This window comes from Echinops telfairi, unplaced genomic scaffold, assembly GCF_000313985.2.
Source record: "Echinops telfairi isolate 266 unplaced genomic scaffold, ASM31398v2 ScPeMD7_5592;HRSCAF=6446, whole genome shotgun sequence".
Taxonomy (NCBI): Eukaryota; Metazoa; Chordata; class Mammalia; order Afrosoricida; family Tenrecidae; genus Echinops; species Echinops telfairi.
The window spans coordinates 56878227-56901956 of NW_022109491.1; the positions used below are offsets into that span (position 1 = coordinate 56878227).

General features: G+C 38.1%; 1 protein-coding gene across 5 annotated transcripts in view; it reads left to right on the top strand.

Moving 5' to 3' along the window:
• ZBTB44 (zinc finger and BTB domain containing 44) overlaps nucleotides 1-23730 on the top strand; it is a 67165-nt gene that overhangs the window by 17534 nt on the left and 25901 nt on the right. For 4 of the 5 annotated variants that reach the window (XM_013007627.2, XM_045295347.1, XM_045295348.1 and 1 more), the window contains exon 2: nucleotides 11705-12778. The exons of the other annotated variant lie outside the window; for it this stretch is intronic. In XM_013007627.2, coding sequence (XP_012863081.1) covers nucleotides 11761-12778 — 1018 coding nt within the window. In that variant the 5' untranslated portion in view covers nucleotides 11705-11760. The remainder of the gene's footprint in view (nucleotides 1-11704; nucleotides 12779-23730) is intronic. 5 annotated transcript variants of the gene reach the window in all.

Consider the following 23730-nt stretch of genomic DNA (forward strand, 5'->3'; position numbering starts at 1 on the left):
AAATATAGGCTCATAGATCTATTTCCCCATCCTCATATAAATAGATTTGCATATGTACATATCTTTATCTAGACCTCTATAAATGCCCTTTGCCTCCCAGCTCTTTCCTCTATTTCCCTTGATGGTAGTAATAGTTATTTCAAATTTCTATTCTGATATATATGGAAGAGATTTAGGAATTGAGTGTGGCTATCTTGTTTACCTTCTTTCACTAGACTGTTTTGTCTTTTAGCACAGTATATAAATTTTTTTTTCAATGCAGAAGTGATGATTAGGACAATAAGAATTGGGATAAATAGGCCATTAGTGTGAGGGTGTATGTTTATCTGGCTAAAGGTATGCTATGTTGACTGCTGTAGATTTTGGTGTCTGCGGCTTCTGTGTCCTGTACTGACTTTTGGGGGGCTCCCCTGTTTAGGGTCTTCCCTAGAAATTCCTTCCTAGTTCTTTCACCTGTATTTCCTGATATTACATAATAGCCTTGTTAATATGTTATGATATGATGATAAAGTATAGAAGGACTGAAAGCCTTCCATGGCTCTCTATTTAGGTCTCAATCTTGTTGTGGAAGTTTACCCCCAAACTCGCCTTCACCATTACTTTTACCCACCTTAGGTGAGAAAGAAAGGAAATGGGGGGACAGGTGGTAGAATTCAGTTTTTCCTTTCTCTCACATTAGTTAGGCTGTGGTGATTTCCCATGAGGACAGGCAGAGAACAGAACACTCTAGACCTATTTTAAAATGGTAATTTTTCTCCTCTCCTTGCTCTAAACAGGGTTTTTTTTTGGTTTTGTTGAAGCTGTGCATGACTCTCCCCACCCCCCAACACACACAGACACAGTGAGAGCCTGGTAGGCATCCTGGATGGCATCGAGGTTTATGGTAGTGTGGGGGCACAACCAAATCCCAGGAATTGTGGTCATGCTCATCCACACCCAGGCAGTTTGTCTAGACAGGTGGTGCTAGGGTTTTTTCCCACCTAGGAATAGCTGGCCTGTGTCTTAGGCTGCCAGTAAGCTTTGATTCTCTGTTTGTCCATCTGTCAGGTTTTTTTAAATCATTTTATTGGGGGCTCATACAACTCTTATCACAATCCTTACATACAGCCCCGTGTCAAGTGCATTTGTACATTGGTTGCCCTCATCATTCTCCAAACATTTGCTTTCTACTTGAGCCCTTGGTATCAGCTCCTCATTTCATTTCTCCATTTTTTATGGCATCTGTTTACCCAGGGACCTCCATTCTCAGATTGTTCCCCACCCAAATTCTTGTCTTGAGTTTGTTTTGTTTTGTTTTCTTGTTTTGAAGATGGGCTTGAAGATTTCTCAGTTCTTTATTTGTCCAAAGGAAACTAGGAGTCTTATATGTTGAGTTTTTATTATTTTGATTTTTTAAAAATTCACATCCCATGCAATCACACAATCAAAGTTTTTAGTACGTTCAAAGAGTTGTTCTCCAACTGCAAACACAGTAAGTTTTAGAGCATTTCCATTACCCCGAGAAGAAGTTCCATACCCCTTTGTGCTTTCTTACTGTTCTCTTTTATTTCTGTGGGTTCTAATTTCCGTTGCAATGGCTACACTAAACTCAGACAAAACTCATGAGTAAGGGTTTATTAAGGAAGTTAACAAGTTGTAGTGCTAGTGAGAAATGCTCAGAGTTGAGTTGTTTATCAGGATATGTTACACAGTTCTTTCAGGTCTGCTAATAACTGCCCAAAGCCACCTACTAATCTGCTGTAAACCTCAGCCTGAAGGCATCCAGTTCCTGTTGGCTGGGTCAGCAAACCCAGCCAACTCCCTGAATTAAGTACCCAGAGGCACCTCATTCCAGCAAGCCCAGCTTCCCCAATTAAGTGTTCAGAGGCACTCTACTCCACAAACCAGCACTCATCTCTGCTTGCCCTTTGGGTCGGGAAGTCCATCACTCTGTTATGCTGTGGCACTTCATTCGTTCATCTGATGTTATAGCTGTCTTCTGGATCCAAGAGTTCACTGTGCAGGGATCACAACTCTGGAGGGTGCTTTCTACTCCTGGGTCTTTCCACTGCTCGCATCTCAAGAGGACTCATTTTGTATGCATCAGGATGGCACTCCAGGGAATCCAGTTCATAATTACTCACAGGTTAATCATATCAATATCTTCCCCCCACCTTACTAGACCCATGTGGGAAAAAGTCATTTGGTGGCACTTAGAGACTTTGGTTAGAAGAGCTACATTAAATAATTCACTGCCCTGCACCGTTAGCATTGCAACTTAGTTCTCCCCACCATCCTGACCTATTCAACCACAAATCCATGTCTAGTTTCAGTGACCTTGCCTACCATCTTGTTATTCCACAAATTTTTTGATGTTCTCTTGAGTAAATATTGTCATACAGTATGTAGTTCTTTGTGAGTAGCTTTCTTAATTTTACATGTTTTTGAGTTTCATTTTTATGCTTTGTAAATATTAGCTCTTGTTAATGACTAATCCATTTCATCTATGTATCACATTTAATTTATCTGTTCCCAGTTAACAGGCATTTGCATTGTATTCATTGTATTTATAAATAATGCTCTGGTGAATGTACATGTGCATGTTTTTGTCTGGGAATATTTATTTTCAATTCTCTTGGTAGACACTCAGAAGTAAAATTCCTGGGTCATATGATAGCTCTAAGATTAAGTGCTTGGCTGCTAACAGAAAAGTTGGCGATTCAAACCCACCAGATTCTCAGAGAAAGATATGGCATCTGCTTCCATAAGGATTATAGTATTTCAACCCTATAAGGAAGTTTTACTCTGTCCTGTAGAATCACCTCTGTGGCAGTGGGCATGATAACTATGTTGAATCTTGAGGAACTACTAGACTACACTGTTTAGAAGAAGGTCAGGGGGGTTCACCTTGTACTGCTGGTCAGAGATGGAAATGCCAGCTATCTATTCCACCTGGATCCTTAATCAGAAGTCTATTTTACCTTTTTAAAGTTATGTTGCTTGCTTTCTTGATCTAGAAATTTTTAAGTTCTTTATATAAATTCATCAATGTGGCAGGGTACAAGATCAACATACAAGGTCATTCACATTTCTTTTTACTAACAAAGCAAGCTCTGAAAGGCAAATAAGGAAAACAATATCATTTATAATAGCCACCAAAAAAATTAAACACTTAGGAATGAATCTAACCAGAGAAACAAAAAATCTATACAAAGAAAACTAGAAAAAAATCTATTACAAAAAACCAAGAGAGCTATATAAATGGAATAATATACTAGGCTCATGGATAGGAATTTTAAAAATTGTGAAAACTCATTACCAAAAGCAAACTATACATATAATGCAATCCTGATCCTCATTCTAACATGCTGCTTTAAAGATGGGGAAACTAATATACTTTATTTGGAAAGGAAAGAGTAATAAAAACCAGCAAAGTACTACTAAAGGACAAAATAAAGGCCCTTCACATTCCTATCTCGAAACCTACTACAGAGTTACAGTAATCAAAAGAACCTGGTACTAATACACTAGATACATACACAAGTGGACTAGAACTGAGAACCCAGAAGTAAATACATCTACCTAACATAGCTGATCTTTGACAAAGGACTGACAAACGTTAAATGGGGAAGAGAATGATCTCTTTGACAAATGGTGCTGGAAAAATTGGGTTTCCGTTTGCAGAAAAATGAAACAAGACCCATACCTTATTCCAGAGACAAAAACAAACAAGATGGATCAAAGACTTAAATATATAAATGTCATCAATGAAAAAATAAGAACAAATTTAGTGATCTTAATACAAGGCATAAATAAATTACCAAACATACTGAAAAGCACACACAACAGGAGACAAAAATCATTGGAACTTCCTAAAAATTAGACACAGATGCATTAAAAATTTTTACCTAAGGAGTTAAGAGAACCCACAAACTGAAAAAATATTTGGTACTGACATATCTGACAAGGGACTAATATTAAAATTTTTTTAAGTAAAACTTCAACACCTCAACAATAAAAAGATAACTAATCCAATTAAATAGTGGGCAGAGAAGAAGACATTCAGTTGGTCAACAAACACGTGAATAAATGCAATCATTAGCCATTGAGAGATGGAAATCAAAATGAATTCTAACCTCAAGTGTGGTAGTTACATAATCTGGTGTCAACTTGAGCCTATTCAAGAGTGAAGGGGTGGAGTTTAGCCTGTCAATCAGGTCGCAGCTGTGACCTCATTTGGAGGTGCTACAGAGATAAATAGCTCACTGGAGGCCAGATGCACACTCTCTCCTTGTCTCCCTGTGATACATTCCTGTTGACAAGCCAGATGGAGCTACACCGATGCAGCCTGAGTCTTGGAGCTGGAGCAACCATGTGGAGACCCTTGCCAGTACTAAGATGCTTCCACTGCCACAGGATCCACAAGACTTTCCACCCACGGGCCTGTGATCTTCCTGCACTGAGCGTCATTGCATGTGTTGTGTGAGTCGGAAGAGGAATTTACAGACTGGTACTGGACATCTGGGCTAATAACGGACTTAAGAACTTGAACTGCTCTGGGCTGGGATGTTTTCTTAATCTACAATTACTTTTTTATATAAAGCTCTTTCTTAAACACATATGAATGTCTATGAATTTGTTTCTCTAGTCAACCCAGACTAACACACTCATGCCAACATTAACAAAGTTTAAAAAAACAAATTAACAAATGATGAGGGTGCCCAGTGACTAAAACTCTCATACACTGTTGCTAGAACTCTGTAAAAGTATAGTTACTGTGGTATGAGCTTCCTCAAGAAGTTGGGAACACAAATACCGTGGGGCCCAGTAATCCCTCTATAAGAATAGCTGTATCAATAGAAATATGTGCACCCATTCTCATCTCAACACTATTTGCAATAGCAAAACAATGGAAACAACTTCAATGCCCACTAGTGGAAGAATAAATAAAAAAACTTTGATGTTATGTACAATGTAATACTATGCAAACTTAAAGAATAATGATGACTCTGTAAAATCCCATATTACATGAATGAACCTGAAGGACATTATGCTGACTGAAATTAATCACAAAAGGACAAATATTGTATTAGACTACTATTATAAAAAGTCAAGAAAAGGCTTAACAAAAAAATATATTTTGGTGGTTAACTGGTGTAATGGTCAGATTTTACATTAATGTGGTACTGTACACCTGTGTGAAGGTATTAGGGGAGTCTAACCTTTCAGTCAGGGCACAGCCTAATGATGTCTTCTTGGGGTTGTGGACGAGATGCTGTATAATACTTCTCTCTTAACCCCACTTGCCTTCCTGCTTGCTTGCTTGTCTGTGTTTGGTTCAGACCCTTGGAGCTGTTGATGCTCTGCTGTGTTTCTGCCACCTCTGGTTCCACACAACTCTGCACCCACCAACATGTGATCTCACCACTTCCGACTTTACCTTCCTGCTTTATTGGCCAGAAGCCACAGTCTGGAGGGGGCTCCACCTGACCCATGGGCTGAAGTTGGACTGGGCTGGGCCACTTCGTTGATATACATTTTCTTAATAGAAAGTATATATATGTGTGTATATATATATATATATACATATACATATATATACACACACACACACACACATATACATATATATACATAGACAGAGCAGTAGTTCTCAACCTTCCTAATGCCACGACCCTTTAATACAGTTCCTCATGTTGTGGTGACCCCCAACCATAAAATTATTTTCGTTGCTACTTCATAACTAATTTTGCTACTGTTATGAATTGCAATGTAAGTATCTGATATGCAGGATGCATTTTCATTGCTACAAATTGAACATAATTAAAGCATAGTGATTGATCATAAAAACTATGTAATTATATATTGTGAAATATTTATTCCTGATTAAAAATAAATGAAATTTTTGTCTTGAAGCATGGTGTAGCATGGGTAAATCTTAACGTTGGGTACTCATTCGTATGTGGGCGTATCTGCATGGGCGGACCCTCCTGGAGACAGATCGAAGAGCCGTGTCTCGGTTCCTAAGACCATCAGAAATGTGTGTTTTCGATGGCCTTAGGCGACCCCTGTGAAAGGGTCACGACCCCCCAAAGGGGTGACGAGCCACAGGTTGAGAGCCGCTGGTAAAGAGTGCCCTGGGTTAGTTTCTCTGGAAAACTAAGCCTACACACCAGGTGTGGGAGAGCAAGGAAGGGAGGGAAGTCCTAAGTGTTGACTTGGGTGAAGATGAAGGCAGTATACAACCAGAGGGAGGATGGTAGCAAAATGATGGAGGGCAAGACAAGACATTGGAAGATTTGCTAGAGTTAAAGGCAACAGAGACAAATTCTGTTCTGCACACAATCCTGTGATGGCTTAGTCAGACAAACAACCCAAACAGGCATGGGAGAGATTGTGGAGTATAGCCACGAAGATTGATTTGACAGAGGATATTTATTTATATATGTCTGTTTACCTTTGCTGCCAATAATAGTCATGAATGTTGTTCATTATAAGGTGGAAAACTTATGAATACTTCTTAGACATAACCAAACTCCTCAAGTGAATGAGTCACTAGACTGTGAAGATCAAGACCATAGTCTTTTGGGACATCAAAGTCTATTGGCATAACATATTTCGAAAAGACGGTGTCCAAAATCCTGCTTGGAGTGAATAGCGCGATGGAGCCTTAAAAGTTCGTGAGCAGCCATTTAGATGCAACCATTGGTCTCTCCCCATCCAGAGGAAAGTAGAATGATGAAAATTGAAAGAAAAAGAAAATTGAAAAACGTATAGAAACAGTTGGTCCCGTGAACTCATACATATCAACCTCCAGGACCCTTAGAACAGAAGAATGAGATGGTGCTTCACTATCACCATCCACAGCTCTGAAAGGATCACATTGGAAGGTCTTAGACAGAGTGGGAGAAAAATGTGGAACAAAACTCAAAATTATAAAATTACTGGTCAGATAGGCAAGGACTCGAGACAATGGCCCTTAGTCATTTTTCAGGTCTGAAACTGAGCTCAGCCCTGTAGTAAAATAAGCAATTATTAAGGGTAGCATTTCCCCAACAACAAAATGTTCAGAGGGTTAGGAAGGAGGAAAATGGAAACAAAACACCAGGAGAAAGCAGGTTAAGTGAAGGCATATCAAGGGGGTTTTCAGTGGATGAGTTGAAACAAAATGTATGAATTACTGAATGTAAAATTGATGGTCTGCTCTGTAACTCAAAAGGTTATAAGTCTATAAGTTTCTTGAGTCTAGATATAAGTCTTTTGACAGGCAACTTGTAAATATTTTCCCGTAGGTTATAGCTTGTCTTCATTCTTTTTTAATGTAGTGTTTTTCATAGAAAAAATTTATTATGATAAGTCTAGTTCAGTTTTTTTTCTGTTACTGATTGTGCTTTTAGTTTCTTGACCCATTTTGAGTTCATTTTCAATAGATGTGAAATCTCAGTTGAGGTTTGTATTTTTTCACAACAGTATGCAGAAGTTATCCTTTCTCTATTGACTTGCTTTTGTAACATTGTCAAAAATCAGTTGGATAAAAAAAAATCAGTTGGATATGTTTATAAGGGTATAATTTTTGGCTATCCATTACATTGATCTCCAGATCGATTATGCTAGTATCACTTTGACTAGATTGTTACAGCTTTTTGTTTTGTGGGTTTTTTTAAGTCATTTTACTGGGGGCTCATACAGCTCTTATCACAATCCATTCATCCACTGTGTCAAGCACATTTATACATTTGTTGCCATCATCATTTTCAAAATATTTCTTCTACTTGAGCCCTTGGTATCAGCTTCTCGTGTTTTTCCTCCTTTACAGCTTTTTGTTGTTAGGTGACAGACATCAAGTCAGTTCCGACCTGTAGCCACTCTGAGCAGCAGGGGAAACACTGTCCAGTCCTGCATCATCCTCAGAATCGTTCTGTTTGAGCCCATTGCTCCAGCCACCGCATCGATCTCTCTTATCAAAGGCCTTCCTCTTTTGTACGTTACCAAGCATGATGTCCTTCTCTCAGTCTCTCCTGACAGCATCCAAAGTCCATGAGAAAAAGTCTTGCCAACCTTGCCTCTAAGGAGCATTCTGGTTGTACTTCTTAGTACAGCTTTAAATATATATATGGGAGGGGGGCCTCTTACAGCTCTTATAACTATCCATATATCAGTTGTATCAAGCATATTTGGACATATGTTGCCATCAGCTTTAATTCTTAGCTTTAATTCAATCAATGTGATTCATTGAACTTCATTCTTTTTCAATGTTTTGTCTGTTAGTTTTTTTTTCTTTCTGTATAAATTTTGGAATCTGTTATAAAATAAAATAGTAACAAAATAACTGCGAGAATATTAATTGGGATCATTTAGAAGACATTTGGCATCTTTATTTATATTCAGTCATCCTTAGAAGCATAGATAGTCACACTTGATCTCACATACTTTGAACCTGTGATCAAGAGGGATTGATCCTTGGGAAAGACAATCATACTTGGTGAAGAGTCTGTGAAAAAGAAGAACGCCTTCACAGGGTGGATTGACATAGTAGTTGTAACAACGGACTCTGAATTGATTTGTATCTTGTCATTTATTAGCTATTTGAGGTATTTTTAAATTCCATGGGTTTTTCTACATAGGCAATCATGTCTACAAGTAAGGGAAATAGGATGTTGTTGTTTTTTTTCCAGGCTTTAAGCTTTTTATTTTTTGTCTTTCTGCACTACGTAGAACTTTGGGGAGAGCTTCTAGTATTTCATCAGTAAATTCTTTATTAATTGAAGATTTTTTGTAAATTCTCCTTATTGGCTTATGAAAGTTCATCTTAATTCCCAGTCTGCTGAGATTCGTCATGAATGAATGTTGACTTTAGGCTAATGTGAACAAAATTAGCATATGATATCAGTGTCAGAGTACCAAAATTAGTCAACCAATATTTTTATCCAGAACAAGTGAGGTAAATAATAAAGACATACTCAACTGTAATAATACCAAAACTATATAATCTTAAAGGAATGAGGGAATATTGAGCAGTGGAAATTGTACTAAGCAGAACACTCTCTGAATAGCAAAGGTACTAATTAAAGTTTAGGAGCAATTAAAGGGACTCACTCAACTCACAAGCTATCCAGCAGATTCCAACACACAGTGAACTTATAGGACAGAGTAGAATTGACCCTGTGGGTTTTCAAGACTCTTTAAAGACTTTCCAGGGAAAAGAGGAAGCTGACCTATTCTTTATGAGTCTTAAGAGCTTGAAATAGAGTGCCTGAAGCACCAGCCGAAGCATCAGTATGGTATTTGTTTTTAACTACCAAAAAAAGATAGAATAAACTTGTACTTCTCTACCCTGCTAAGAGGATAAGTGAAATCTCCAAAAACTTATCTGTGCCAAAGGTTCAGAATATTTTGTTGAGCAGTGATTCCCTTGACTATGATGAAGTCTATTATAAATACATGTAGATGTTATACGTATACATTTTTAAAGTTTCCTGGATTCCTTCGAAAATCCACGAAAATCTGCTTAAAATTCATAGTCTCTTAGTCTTTGGCCTATATGTATATATTTATAAAAATGGAATCATAGTTAATATAGTTTTATATTTTTCATTAAATATGTAATACTAATAGCTACTTATGCCAGTTTAATTATACACTCATGCCATACTCAGAACTGAAGATGCTCCAATATTAATGAAATATTCATCGATATAATTTCTTACTTAGTGGTTGTTTTTTCAAGCATTTTTAATTTTAAAAATTAATGACTTACCAAAGATATTTTCTCCAACTTTAATTAAGAGAGCAGTCTGTTTTGTTTTGTTTTCTTTTAAAATCATTTTATTGGAGGCTCGTACAACTGTTTTCACAATACATACATACATACATACATTGTGTCAATCACAGTTGTACATTTGTTGCCATCAGCATTCTCAAAACATTTTCTTTCTACTTGAGCCCTTTGCTTTTATTTTAGTAGTGACCATAAAAAGAAAAAATTCTTTAGCTTAGATTAAAATCATTGCTCTCTAGTAGATTCCAACTCCGTGAATTCATAGAGCAGAATAGAATTGGTGAATAGGGTTTCTGAGGCTGTAAATTTTTTTTTGGTGGGGGGGGCTTTGCGAGCATTATGCTCTTTTTAAAAAAAAATCATTTTATTAGGGGCTCATACAACTCTTATCACAATCCATACACACATCAATTGTGTAAAGCGCATTTGCACATTCGTTGCCGAGGCTGTAAATTCTTATGGAAGCAGTCTGCCTCATATTTTTCCAATAGAACAACTGGTGAGTTTTAAACTGCTGACCTCTCTATTAAACAGCCCAATGCTTAACCTGCTGGACCACCAGTGCACCTTTTGCATTAGCTTAGGAATTGTGATTTAAGAGTTAGAATACAACTGAGCATTTACAAAGTACTAGGAACTATGCTAAGCATTTATTTCGTTTTAAAATTTTACTATTTACGACACAATATAACAGTGGGAAGTTCTTTTTTTTAATGGATCCTTCTAAGTTTTTTATTTCCTTCTAAGTTTTAAATTTATTTACTCTAAAAATACATGTATCAAAACATTTTACATGTCAGCAGTCTTCACACGTACAGGTTGGTGACATTAATTGTGCTTCTTATGTTTGTTTAACTATCACCCTTATCCATTACATGACACATTCTTATTCCCACCCTTCAGACAAGGAAACAGAGTCATAGGGTATAAGTGACCTGACTTAGGTACCACTGCTGATTAGAGTCCAAAGCTGGTATTCTTTCTCATATGCCAGAGTGACTCATTGATGCTAAGTAAGCCAGTTAATAATCACTTGCCAGTCATTTATCGAAAACTTATCCAACACAGCTCAAAATACCATCAATGAAATAATTCAAGAAATATTTATAGAGCTTACTATATGCTGAGGGTACAAGAATGAGCAAAATAGACATTGTCATAGAACTTAGATGGAGGTGTTCAATGGAAAGTTCTTAAGAAAACAGGCATGCAAATAATCCAGGCCATTCAACCACTAAAACTTGGGCTTTTAACCACAGAAAGAGGCAGTATGGTGATGAAGTTGAGTATAAGTTTCTGGAGCCAGCCTCCTTGGGGAGACTTCATGGCACAGTGGTTGCCTATTAGGCTGCTAACTGCAAGCTCAGCACTTTGAAATCACTACTACTCCATGGGAGAAAGATGTTTACTCTGGTAAACATTTATTTTCCGAAACCCACAGGGGCAGCTATGACTTGTCCTGTAGGGTCGCTATGAGTTGAAATTGACTTGATAGTGGTGAGTTTAATTTTGGAAGAAGCCATTCGGTAGTGCTGTTTGGTAAATGTTGAACTGCTAATCACAAGCTCCGTAGTTCAGACCACTAGCAAAAAGATGAGGCTATCTGCTCCAATAAGATTGTAGATTCAGATAGCCTATATGGAGTCTCTGTGAGTCAGAATCTCATAATGACCAAACACATTAACAGATGTGAAGCGTTTAGAACCATAACTGACACATAGAAAGCCCTCTATAATTTTCATTATTTATAAACTGTTATTGAAAACTGTAACTTAATAAAAACATTAACTCACAGGCTCTGTTCATTAGATAGCTTGGGGGCAGGTAGAGAGAATGCACTTTAATAAAGCTTTTTTTTAGCACGGTGGGCACATAAAAACAATCTAAATCACTTCCGCTTTCAACTACTAAACGCCAATTAATGCTTTATTTTATGTATTTTTTTAGGACATTTCTGATTCATTTGCATCCTTGAAGAGCATCTGTGGAAGAGAAAGGAAAAGATGGGTGTGAAAACATTTACTCATAGCTCCTCTTCCCACAGCCAGGAAATGCTCGGAAAGCTCAATATGCTGCGAAATGATGGACATTTCTGTGATATCACTATACGTGTCCAGGACAAAATCTTCCGGGCACACAAGGTGGTACTAGCAGCTTGCAGTGATTTCTTTCGCACTAAACTTGTGGGCCAAGCAGAGGATGAGAACAAGAATGTGTTGGACTTACATCATGTTACAGTGACTGGCTTTATCCCCCTTTTAGAATATGCTTACACAGCCACTCTGTCAATTAATACAGAAAATATTATTGATGTTCTGGCTGCAGCCAGCTATATGCAAATGTTTAGCGTTGCTAGCACCTGCTCAGAGTTCATGAAATCAAGCATTTTATGGAATACACCCAACAGCCAACCAGAAAAAGGTCTAGATGCTGGGCAAGAAAATAATCCTAACTGCAATTTTACTTCTCGAGATGGAAGCATTTCTCCAGTCTCTTCAGAGTGCAGTGTTGTGGAAAGAACCATTCCTGTTTGCCGAGAATCTCGGAGAAAACGTAAAAGCTACATAGTTATGTCGCCTGAAAGTCCTGTAAAGGGTAGCACGCAGACAAGTTCTCCCCAGGTATTGAACTCTTCAGCTTCCTATTCAGAAAACAGAAACCAAGCTGTTGACTCTTCTTTAGCTTTTCCCTGGACCTTTCCATTTGGAATTGATCGAAGGATTCAACCTGAGAAGGTTAAGCAGGCAGAAAATACTCGAACTTTAGAATTACCTGGCCCATCTGAGACAGATAGAAGAGTGGCTGATTATGTGACATGTGAGAGCACAAAAGCTACCTTGCCTCTAGGTGCTGAAGAAGATGTCCGGGTCAAAGTAGAAAGGTTAAGTGATGAAGAGGTTCATGAGGAAGTGTCTCAACCTGTCAGTGCATCTCAGAGTTCACTGAGTGATCAGCAGACAGTGCCAGGCAGTGAACAAGTCCAAGAAGACCTTCTGATTAGTCCACAGTCTTCCTCTATAGGTATAATTTCTTCTGGTTTTTTTTTGTGATGCTATAAAGTATATTCAGCAAACATTTAAAAATGCCTTTTAGATAAAATTTTTGTGTTGGGACCTATAGGGATTAAAAAGAATAAACATGATAACAGATTTTTTAAAGTGCGATTAGCACTACAGTCATTGTTAAGTTATGCATTATAATACAAATGATCATACCTAACTTATGAGATACGTTGTTAAGCAGTATCTAATGGGGCAAAGGCAAGCTGCATAAAGTTTTTATTACTTGCAGCACAAAAATAACAGTTTTTTTAAAATCTACTTGATCCCTTATTCTTTATCAGAGTATTTCTTGAAAACTTCACTACATGCTTAAGGATATAAGTTGAGGACATAAATTGAAAAACACAATCTCTGCCACTGAACAGTTAGCAACTTGATTCAGGAAACAGATTTGTAAGTAAATGATTGCAGTGAGACATTAGAAGTGCTAGAGGGTGCTTACAAGGTAATGGAGCAAGTTGTTAACTGTAGTTGAGCTGGTCTGACTCAATAAAAGTTTGCCTGTGAACAAATGACATTTCTGTAAAGATTTTTAAAAATAGCACAGAAGTGTGGAGGAACGTTGTTTGTTTGATAAGTAGTGAATTCAGTCTAAAATGGTTTAATACAGCATGGATACCTAAAAAAAGTCAAGGGAAATAAGATTGAAAAAAGACAAAAAAAACTAACCTGAGAGCGAGTTGTGAAGATCTTAGACACTAGTTTCAGTTAAAATTGCACCCAAGAGTATATAACAGAATTCATTCTCTTTTTCCCCAGAATTCATTCTATAATGTCTATAAGCAGACTATCATTTTCATTACTTAAATCACTGGAAATAAGAAATCCAGGTCTGATAACAGTGACTCTATAATATAACCATTATTCCAGTCTTCTTGTACACTTATCTACCATCCTTGGCCTAAGGAGCCCTAGTGAGTTATGCATTGAACTGCTAACCACAAGGTCAGCTAACCTGCAAGTTGAAACCCATTAGCCACCCCTTGGGCAGGGGGTAGGGGAAAGGGGGTTGGAGATGAGGCTGTCTGCTTCTGTAAAGATTTAAATTCTCAGATACCCAAAGGGGCAGTTCTGCTCTGTCCTATAAGGTTGCTGTGAGCATCTGATTTTTTGTTGTCCTTATCAGTTTCATCAGTATGCTCACAGCTCTATAGTTAAGCCTACCATTCTAGAAAGGGATAGCACAAATATTAGGAATGCACAAAGGACCCAGATATCCCTAGAAGACTTACGCTAGATCATGTTACATAGTCCTTTCTTATCCACAAGAGAATCTTCAAGAGAAGAAATATGTATTAGTTGGGAACTAGATACCTTTCCAAGGAACTTAGTACTGTTGACTAGACATTGGGCTGCTAACCACAAGGTTAGTGGTTCAAACCCACCAGCCACGCCTTAATGAGGTTATCCTCATAAAGATTTATGGTCTCGGAAGCCTTACGGAGGGTTGCTGTGAGTCAGTGGCACTGGGTTTATATTCGTTTCCTAAGGGTGCCAGAACAAAGTACCACAAAATGCTGAGAGCGAGTTGTGAAGAGCTTAACCAAAATAGATGCCCTTGAGCAACAGAAACTTTATTTCACATTTTTGGAGCCCACTAGTTTGAATGCAGGTTGTCAACATGGCCATGATCTCTCTCAGAACTAGACTATAGGTTCCCAAAAGTATTTGTCCTGCTGTCCTTTTCCCGAAAAAAAAAAGAAATTTACTATCCCCCTCCTGACAATTAAAGAGTTTAATAAAATAGCTCTTTCCAGAGCCGCTAAATAGAAAGCTTGATTAACAGTCTGGCCTCATGAAATGAAATCCAAAACACTACGGAATCAACATTTTTTTCCATTTGGGAAGTTGATGGAAGGTCCAGACCAAGGTTTGTCATCAATTGACATTGCACCTTTTTTGAAATGAGAAAGCCATTCGTACACTTAAGTTTTCCCATAGCTCCGTCCTTGCAAACTGTGTTCAACATCACAACAGTTTCTGCGGCATTTTTCCCAAGTAAGAAAAAAAATGTCATAGCTGCACACTGTTCTCGTAAATTGGCATCACAGAAAACTAAAAGTTCGAGCAAAACTGCTTTCATGAAAAAATTCACTGTGACCAGAAAGAACTTTCCCAGGCAACACCACTAGGTGCACTAACTCACCTAGCAGGAAAAATGTGTACTACCAAAGCTCTGATCCACCCAGTGCAAATTCAGGTTTTTGGGGGGTACCCCCTCACGTATATTTATGAGTCCATAACAAGTACAGTATCTGCCACAGTGAGGCCAAGTAGACTTGGTTTTTATCCTAGTGGTTTTAAATACCTTAAAGTGAATAAAAAATAGAACTTTTACAGATAAAATATTTTAAGATAATTAGCATGGTATTGATAATGCAGGGAGCTTGACTGGTCAGAAACAAGAGGCTTGGAATAGGTTTACAGTTTAGGTGTCTTAGTATGAATGAAGATAGAGTAAAAGGAAAAATAAAGAGACTACCTGATGATACTGAGTTTGTGGATTGAGGGATAGAAAGACCAAAAGGACCGTGGATCAGTAGGAAGATATAGTGGCTTACTATATTCACTGAATCTTAAGATGATTTTTCTTATTGCCACTGAAATACAAGTATATCTTACCATTATTTTTTCTTTCTTTAAAAAAATAATGTTGCTGTAAAGTTAGCTCTAACTCATGATGACCCATTTGTCTATGTAAATGTGTGTTCCATACAACTTTCAGTGGCTGCTTTTTCATTAGGGAATCTCTGGGCCTTTCTTCTGAGGTACCACTCGGTGAATGAATACATACTTCCAACCTTGAAGTTAACAGCTGAGTACTTCAACTATTTGCATCACCCAGGGGGACTCCCTCTTCTTTATTCGTGATACAAAAAATAATGAAAAAATTATGGGTAGTATTTTATAGCCTATTAACTACAATAACTGCAATATGAACATCAGTAAAAGGAGATAGTAACTCAGTTTTAAGATGTCAAAAAGACTAATTCTATCTAAATTATCCTTGGATTAAGTAATAATGTACCACAAAGTTGAAAGGCAGGAATGGGAAGATTAGAACTAAAAATTAACAATCTGAGCCATGGTTTTGTTTTTTGTTTTGTTTTGTTTGGGTTAAGCAGTAGCAGATTAGCTGTCAATAGGGAAGAATGTATTTATACCAGGAGCTCTGATAGCAGTCAGTTGCTCACCCAGTAGTCAGCGATTCAAACCACCAGCAGTGCTAGGGGAGAAAAGATCTGGCAGTCTGCTCACATAAAGATTGCAAGCCAGGAAACCCTAGCAGACAGTTCGGTTCTTTCCGAAGGGCTGCTATGAGTTGGAATCAACTCAACTCCACAACATACATATACCCAAACCAAAAGACTGATTCTTGAGAAATAGCTGTATTCCGTGTTAGGAAGCGAGAAGAGAAAAACAAACTAAGTAATAGAGATCATTTCTCTAAAAGATGGAAAGATTGGAGAACCAGGAAGGCCATATTACTTTTGTTAAGTTATTGTGTTTTGACCATCAATTAACCACTAAATATCATAGCCCTGAATATGATCCTAGATACTTTTGAAGAACTTAAATGACCATCCAAACCAAACCCACTGCCATAGAGTACATCCCAGTTCACCATGATTTTATAGGGCACCCTTAAGGTTTGCAAGACTGACTCTTTACAGAAATAGATTACCACATCCTTCTTCTGTGGACCACCAACCTTTAGCAAGTAATCAAGCCCCTTATTCAGGGACTGCCATACCTACAAAACTGTCAGGTGCCATCCAGTCAGTTGTGACTCATAGTCACCTTATGAGCAGCAGAATGAAACAGCGCCATCCTCACAATTGTCCTTATGTTGGAGCCGCTGTGTCCGTCCACCTTGTTGAGGGCCTTCTCTTTTTCCCTGCCCCTCCTCTGCCCAGCACTCTGTCCTCCCCCAGGGACTGCTCTCCTGGCAACAAGTCTAAAGTACGTTAGACCCAGTTTTGCCACCCTTCTTTCTAAGGAGCATTCTGGCTGTACTTTTTCCAAAACAGATTTGTTCTTTTCTTTTGGCAGGCCATACCACTTTCAATTTTTTTTACCAGTACAATAGCTTGTACAATAGTAATATTTACTATCCAGACCTTTTACCTAATGCCCACTTCATACACCTCCATATGTACATTTTCTGTTGTCATTAATGCATGTGTCTTAGTTTTGTTAGGGTGCCTTCAAAGAAAAAAAAAGTCAAAGCAATGGCCTAAGAAGGGATCTGGGGCCAATCATTGCAAGGCAGCTTTCAGCTATGAAAGTTAGCATGACTGGCTTTGGGGGAATTCTGGAGAAGTAATCTGTCTCAGAAGACACAGAATGGTGACAGGAGCTTAGTAAGAAGAGGTTTTAAGAACATTGAAAGCTGCATTGATGAGATAAAAGCCAGGAAAGTTACATTACGGAATTTTCCCTCTATCATTACATTGCACTTGTTCATTCTGCAAGTATAGCAAGGGCTGTCCAGCAAGAGTTTTGTTGGAAAACCTTACCTTATCCACGCTGTAGCCTTCATCTTGGCCCACCAGACTTCTCTATTCTCAAAAGTCAGCACATTTCAAAGGGACACGGTTTGAGTTCCTTGAGAATACTAGAATTCTACTGCTGTGTTTTGACATAGTCTAAATTGAAGGACCCAGAATCCTTCAGGGAAGTGGTCAGAGATGGATATGCTGCCTTCACCAGTTATAGACCGAGGTGAAATGTCAAGAAAAAATTGTTTCACATTTTGTTATTTTTAATGAATGCTTCTATGATTTGTAGCAATAATTTGACTTACCCCCATATTTCTTCTTATGATTTATTGACCATTAGTATATCTTTTATTTTATTTTTTATGAGTAGCTACTCAAGTTATTTGCCAGTTTTTAAAGTGGAGTTTGAGTCTTAAGTTTTTCGTTCATAGTTTGTAGGTGTATGGGTAAATCCTAAACAGTTGCTTCACCTCTTCAGTTAGGGTGGAGTTGTTTTCATTTTTAGCTTTCAATAATAGCCATGGATTTGGTGAGGGAGGGTTATCTTATTTTTTTAACCTTTATCAACTTTGGAATCTAGAAGCCAAGGTTTAATGAACGTTTTTGTATGTAAATGTGGATAATTGTAAGAGAAATGAGCTATGTTATATTATCTTGTACTCTAGTTCTTTTTTTAAATCATTTTATTAGGGGCTCATACAACTCTTATCACAATCCATACACACATCAATTGTGTAAAGCACATTTGTACATTCATTGCCCTCATCATTCTCAAAACATTTCCTCTCCACTTAAGTCCCCGGCATTAGGTCCTCATTTTTCCCCTCCCTCCCCGCTACCCCCTCCCTCATGAGCCCTTGATAATTTATAAGTTATTATTTTGTCATATCTTGCCCTGTCTGACGTCTCCCTTCACCCACTTTTCTGTTGTCCGTCCCCCAGGGAGGAGTTTATATGTAGATCCTTGTCATTGGTTCCCCCTATCTACCCCACCCTCCCGGTATCACCACTCTCACCACTGGTCCTGAAGGGATCATCCACCCTGGATTCCCTGTGCTTCCAGTTCCTATCTGTACCAGTGTACATCCTCTGGTCTAGCCAGATTTTCAAGGTAGAATTCGTATCATGATAGTGGGGGCGGGGAGGAAGCATTTAGGAACTAGAGGAAAGTTGTATTTTTCATCGTTGCTATATCGCACCTTGACTGGCTCGTCTCCTCCCCGAGACCCCTCTGCACGGGATCTCCAGTGGCCTACAAATGGGCTTTGAGTCTCCACTCCGCACTCCCCCCATCATTCACTATGGTAAGATTTTTTTGTTCTGATGATGCCTTATATGATCCCTTTGACACCTCGTGATCACATAGGTTGGTGTGCTTCTTCCACGTGCGCTTTGTTGCTTCTGGGCTTGATGGCCGCTTGATTACCTTCAAGCTTTTAAGACCCCAGACGCTATACTTTTTGATAGCCGGGCACCATCAGCTCCCTTCGTTACATTTGCTTATGCACCCATTTGTCTTCAATGATCCGTACTCTAGTTCTTTTAGGTCATCTTGGGTGGGGGCATGGCAAAATTATATATAACACAAAGTTTGCTGTGTCATTTTTTCATCATGTTAGGCAGTAATCTCCGCCATCTATTTCTTAATTTTTATGTAATAATTAAAAGAACCTAATGCCCCCTAGGCAGTGATTCTCACTCCCCTCATGCTCCTGGTGAACTTAGGTCTCTATACCTTTTCCCATTGCAGGTATTTCATGTCAGTGGGGCTAAGCAACATTTGCTCCTTTGTGACTGACTGGTTTCACTTCACATAATGTTGTTAGGGTTATCCATGTGTCCATGTATGTGTCAGGACTTCATTTCATTTTTATCCTGTTTTTCAGCAAACCCTGGATGATCCTAGATTTAATCCAAGACAGAATGGTGTTTTGGTTTTGGTTTTTTCCCACCTCACCAAGATTTCATCACCTCCTAGGACTAGGATAACCAGCCTGATAGAAGCAGATACCTATTTGGTAAATCTTCCTGGCCTGTCCTAATCACACTTCCAGACCTATTTTGCAAGCCCTTTCCTATAAGTTTTAATGTGTGAACTCCAGTTTAGAACTAGTGGAAAGTGGATTTTTATTTCCTTGGTGACCAAGTTTAGAAATTAGGATTTGTCCAGTTTTTGTACCATGACAGATTAAAATATCAGTGTTTATTCTCTTTTTGAAAGAAAAAATATTCAGAATGGAAAGATGTTGACAATTGAGCAGTTATTAAACAAAATACAACATCTGGTTCTCACCCACATCTGGATTTAAAAGGAGAAATCAGGAAAGGGATAGGTTGATGGGGAAAACCTAAGTGTCATTTGATTGTAAGCAAAACCAAAAAAAAGGCAAAGAGATGCTAAACACACACCAGTAATAAGTGATGTGAGCAGCACAAGTAAGAAAAGGGAATGTGGTTTCAGATTATAAGTATGCCTAATTCTCCTTTGAAAAGCTAGTGAATCATCAGGATATTAGAATATTGTATAATTGGTTTTTGATGATTACTGTGATTCACCAAGAAATAAAAAATAAATTGTGTTTATTTAGGAGTCCTGGTGGCACTGTGGGAAACCCAGTGGACAGTTTGGCTCTCTCTTAATGGGATGCTATGAGTTGGGTGGGTTTTCTTTATTTCAGAACTCAAGGCAACATATAACGCTTTTATAAAAATGTTTAGCACATAGCATAAAATATGTTTCGATGCCTTAGAAGAGATTAGATTAATCTGTGGAACTCTTATGTGGAAATTTTCTTTCCCAATGTTAGCTAATTTAAATGTTCCTGAGGAAAAATTCAAGTATTCTATAAAATCTCATCAGGAGGAAATTTTATCATGTCTATCAATGACTGACATTTACTAAATGTATTGTAGTGGTGGTGTACAAACTTATCCAGCTATTGTTAGTATGTTTTAACACTCATTGAAATATTACACCCATTCTTCACTTATTGACATGGTTAGGTTCTAAAGACTGGGTTATTATACAGAATTTGGTGCTATGTGGAAATGAAGGGTACCTACTTTGGATCACAAAAGCTAGATTATGTACCACATCATTATGTAACTACCAAATTACATCATTACAAAGCTGCCAAACCAATGAGAATCATAACCCAGCCAAGTTGACACATAACTTTAACCATTACAGCTATATTGACTCTTCACCTCTTTGGGGTTTGTTACTGCTACACATACATCATTAATGTTGGATAGTAGGTTCTTTACTGTTGTAAATACAAAATGCCATCTAACAAGATAGTCAATAAGTGAAGAGTGGGTGTATTTGCGTGCTGTTAAATGGAAAAGACTTTAGAAGCACAGGTTGTTTATTTGGTGCAACTCAGCTTAATTGTATACATGAAGAAATAAGCAGAATTCAGTACCCGATGAGTAAACAATTGTGCTAGGTGGTTTGTCTCTGTCTTCCCATTAAAACCAACTGAAGGTCTAGAATGTTTAAAAACCATCTGAAAAAATATGTTTCAAAGGCTGAAATGAAGGTGGGAGATAGCAAGTTAAATTTAGGGAGATAACCTGAACCCTAAGAGATTTGCCTTTAGGACATTTGCTTTAACAGCATGGACTTTGATTCATCATCTCAAAGCGGGAAATAAAATCAAAGGTCCCAGGCCATGTCGAAATTTCGAAGTCTTAAATTTCTTCACACGTTATATTATCTAAAAGGCTATACCACCAGATAAAGATGCTTACACTCCTCCTTCCCTTTGCCAGTAGACAGACCAAAAGAATAAAAGGATGCGGGGAGGGGACATTCCTGAGAGGCCTTGGCTATAGGTAAGATCTGCTACAGAGTAACCTCTTGTTTTTGCTTAGTGTGAGTAGGCCAAGGAGTCTCATACAATAAATTTGTTTAAACACTTAATGTTTTGGCATTGTATCGGACTAAAGCAAGAACTGATGAGTCAGAAGATACTACCTGAGATTACAGTGCAGGAAAGGATAAGAGTGGTGGAAGATGCAGTGAAAAATGCAGTATAGAAATTTTATACTAGTCATAGAAGGAGAATAGTTATTGTTAGGTGCCATCGAGTCAGTTCTGACTCATTGACGCTATGTACAACACAATGAACACCCCTGGTCCTGTGTCATCCTCACAATTATTCATTTATTTGAGCCCATTATTGTAGTCAGTGTGTCATTCCATCATGTTGAGGGTCTTCCTCTTTTTCGTTGCCCCTCAACCCAGCATGGTATCCTTCTCCAGGGACTGGTCTCTGGACAACATATCCAAAGTATGTGAGACTTGTCTCGCCATCCCTGCCTCTAAGTAGCATTCTGGCAATATTTCTTCCTTGACAGATTTGTTCTTTTAACAATCCATAGTACTTGCAATATTCTTCACCTGCAGCAAATTCAATGCATTGATCCTTCAGCCTTCCTTATTCATTGTCCAACTTTCACAAGGCTATATGGCAGTTAAAAATATCATGGCTTGAGTGAGACTCCTCAATGTAATAACATCCTGCTTTTCAACACTTTGAAGGGATCTTGTGCAACAGATTTACCCAATGGAATGCATTCTTTGATCTCTTGACTGCTGCTTTCCATGACTATTGATTGGGCATACAAGCAAGTCAAAATCCTTGGCAACTTCAGTCTTTTCTCATCGTGATGTTAAGTGGTCTAGTTGAGAGGATATTGGTTTTCTTTGCATTGAGTTGTAGTCCACACTGAAGGCTGTGATCCTTGATCTTCATCAGCAAATGGCATCAATCCTTTTAACTGTCAGCTGGCCAGGTTATGCCATCTGCATATCTCAGGTTGTTAATAAGCCATCCTCCAATCCTGATACCACATTCTTCAAGTCATTCAGCTTGTCTGATGATTTCCTCAGCTTACAGATTGAGTAAGTATGTGAGAGGATACAATCCTGACACACACCTTTTATTGGTCTTAAACCATGCAGTGTTCACCCATTCTGTTCATACAACTGCCTCCCTTGATCCATGTGTAGGTTCCGCATGAGCACAATGAATTGTTCTGGAATTTCCATTCTTTAAAGCTATTCGTAGTTTGTTATGATCCATACTGTCAAATGCTTTGTCATAGTCAGTAAAACACAAGTAAACATCTTTCTGGTAGTCTTTGCTTTCAGCCAACATCCATCTGATAACAATGATATGCCTTGTTCCACATTCTCTTCTGAATTGGCCTGAACCTCTATCAGCTCCTTGTCGGTGTATTGCTGCAATGGTTGTTGGGGATGATCTTTTGCAGAATTTTACTTGCATGTGTTATTTATTTTATAATTTGAACATTGTGTCACCTTTCTGTGGAATGGGTATAAATACAGATCACTTCCATCAGTTGGACAAGTAGCTGTCTTCCAAATTTCCTTGCATAGATGAGTGGTTCCAGTGCTTCACCAGCGCATTGGAACATTTCAGTTGATCGTCCAATTCTTGGACCCTTGTTCTTGGCCAGTGCCCCTCCGTGCAGCTTGAACTTCTTCCTTCAGCACCATTGGTTCTTGCTCATATGCTACCTCCAGAAATGGTGGAATGTTGACTAGTTCTTTTTGGTACAGTGACTCTGTATAGTCACTCCATCTTTTGATGCTTTCTGTATCCTTAAACATATTATCCAAAGAATCTATCACTTTTGAAACTCAAGTCTTGAATTATTTTTTTTGAGTTCTCCAGTTTAAGAAATATTGCGTCGTCTTCCTTTTTGGTTTTCTAACTCAACCTAGTTATACATATTTCATTATATTTTATTTTGTCTTCTCGTGCTGCCCTTTGAAATTCTCTCTTCAGCTCTTTTACTTCATTATTTCCATTGTCCTTAGCTACTCTTATGATTAAGAGCAAGTTTCAGAGTCTCCTCTGAGATCCAATCTTTTTCCTTTTTATTGACCTTTTTCTTTCTTCATTTACTCATCAAGTCTTAATATCATTAATATTCAGTGGCTCAAATCTGTTATTGAGATGTTTCCAAAATTCATATGGGATATACACAAGGTCATATTTTGGCTCTCCTGGACTTAATAAATTTTCTTCAGCCTCAGCCTGAACTTAAATGGGAGCAGTTTGTGTTCTGTTCCACAGTCAGCTCCTGGCCTTATATTTAAAAAAATAATTTTGTTGGGGGTTCATACAGGTCTTATCACAGTCCATACATACATCCATTGTGTCAAGCATATTTTTATATTTGATGCCATCATCATTTTCAAGACAGTTTCTTTCTATTTGAGCCCTTGGTATCAGCTCTTCATTTTCCCCCCACCCTCCCTCCCTCATGGATCCTCGATAATTTTTTAAAATCATTTTATCGGAGGCTCATACAGCTCTTATCACAATCCATGCATCCATTTATTATCTCAAGCACATTTCTACATTTGTTGTCA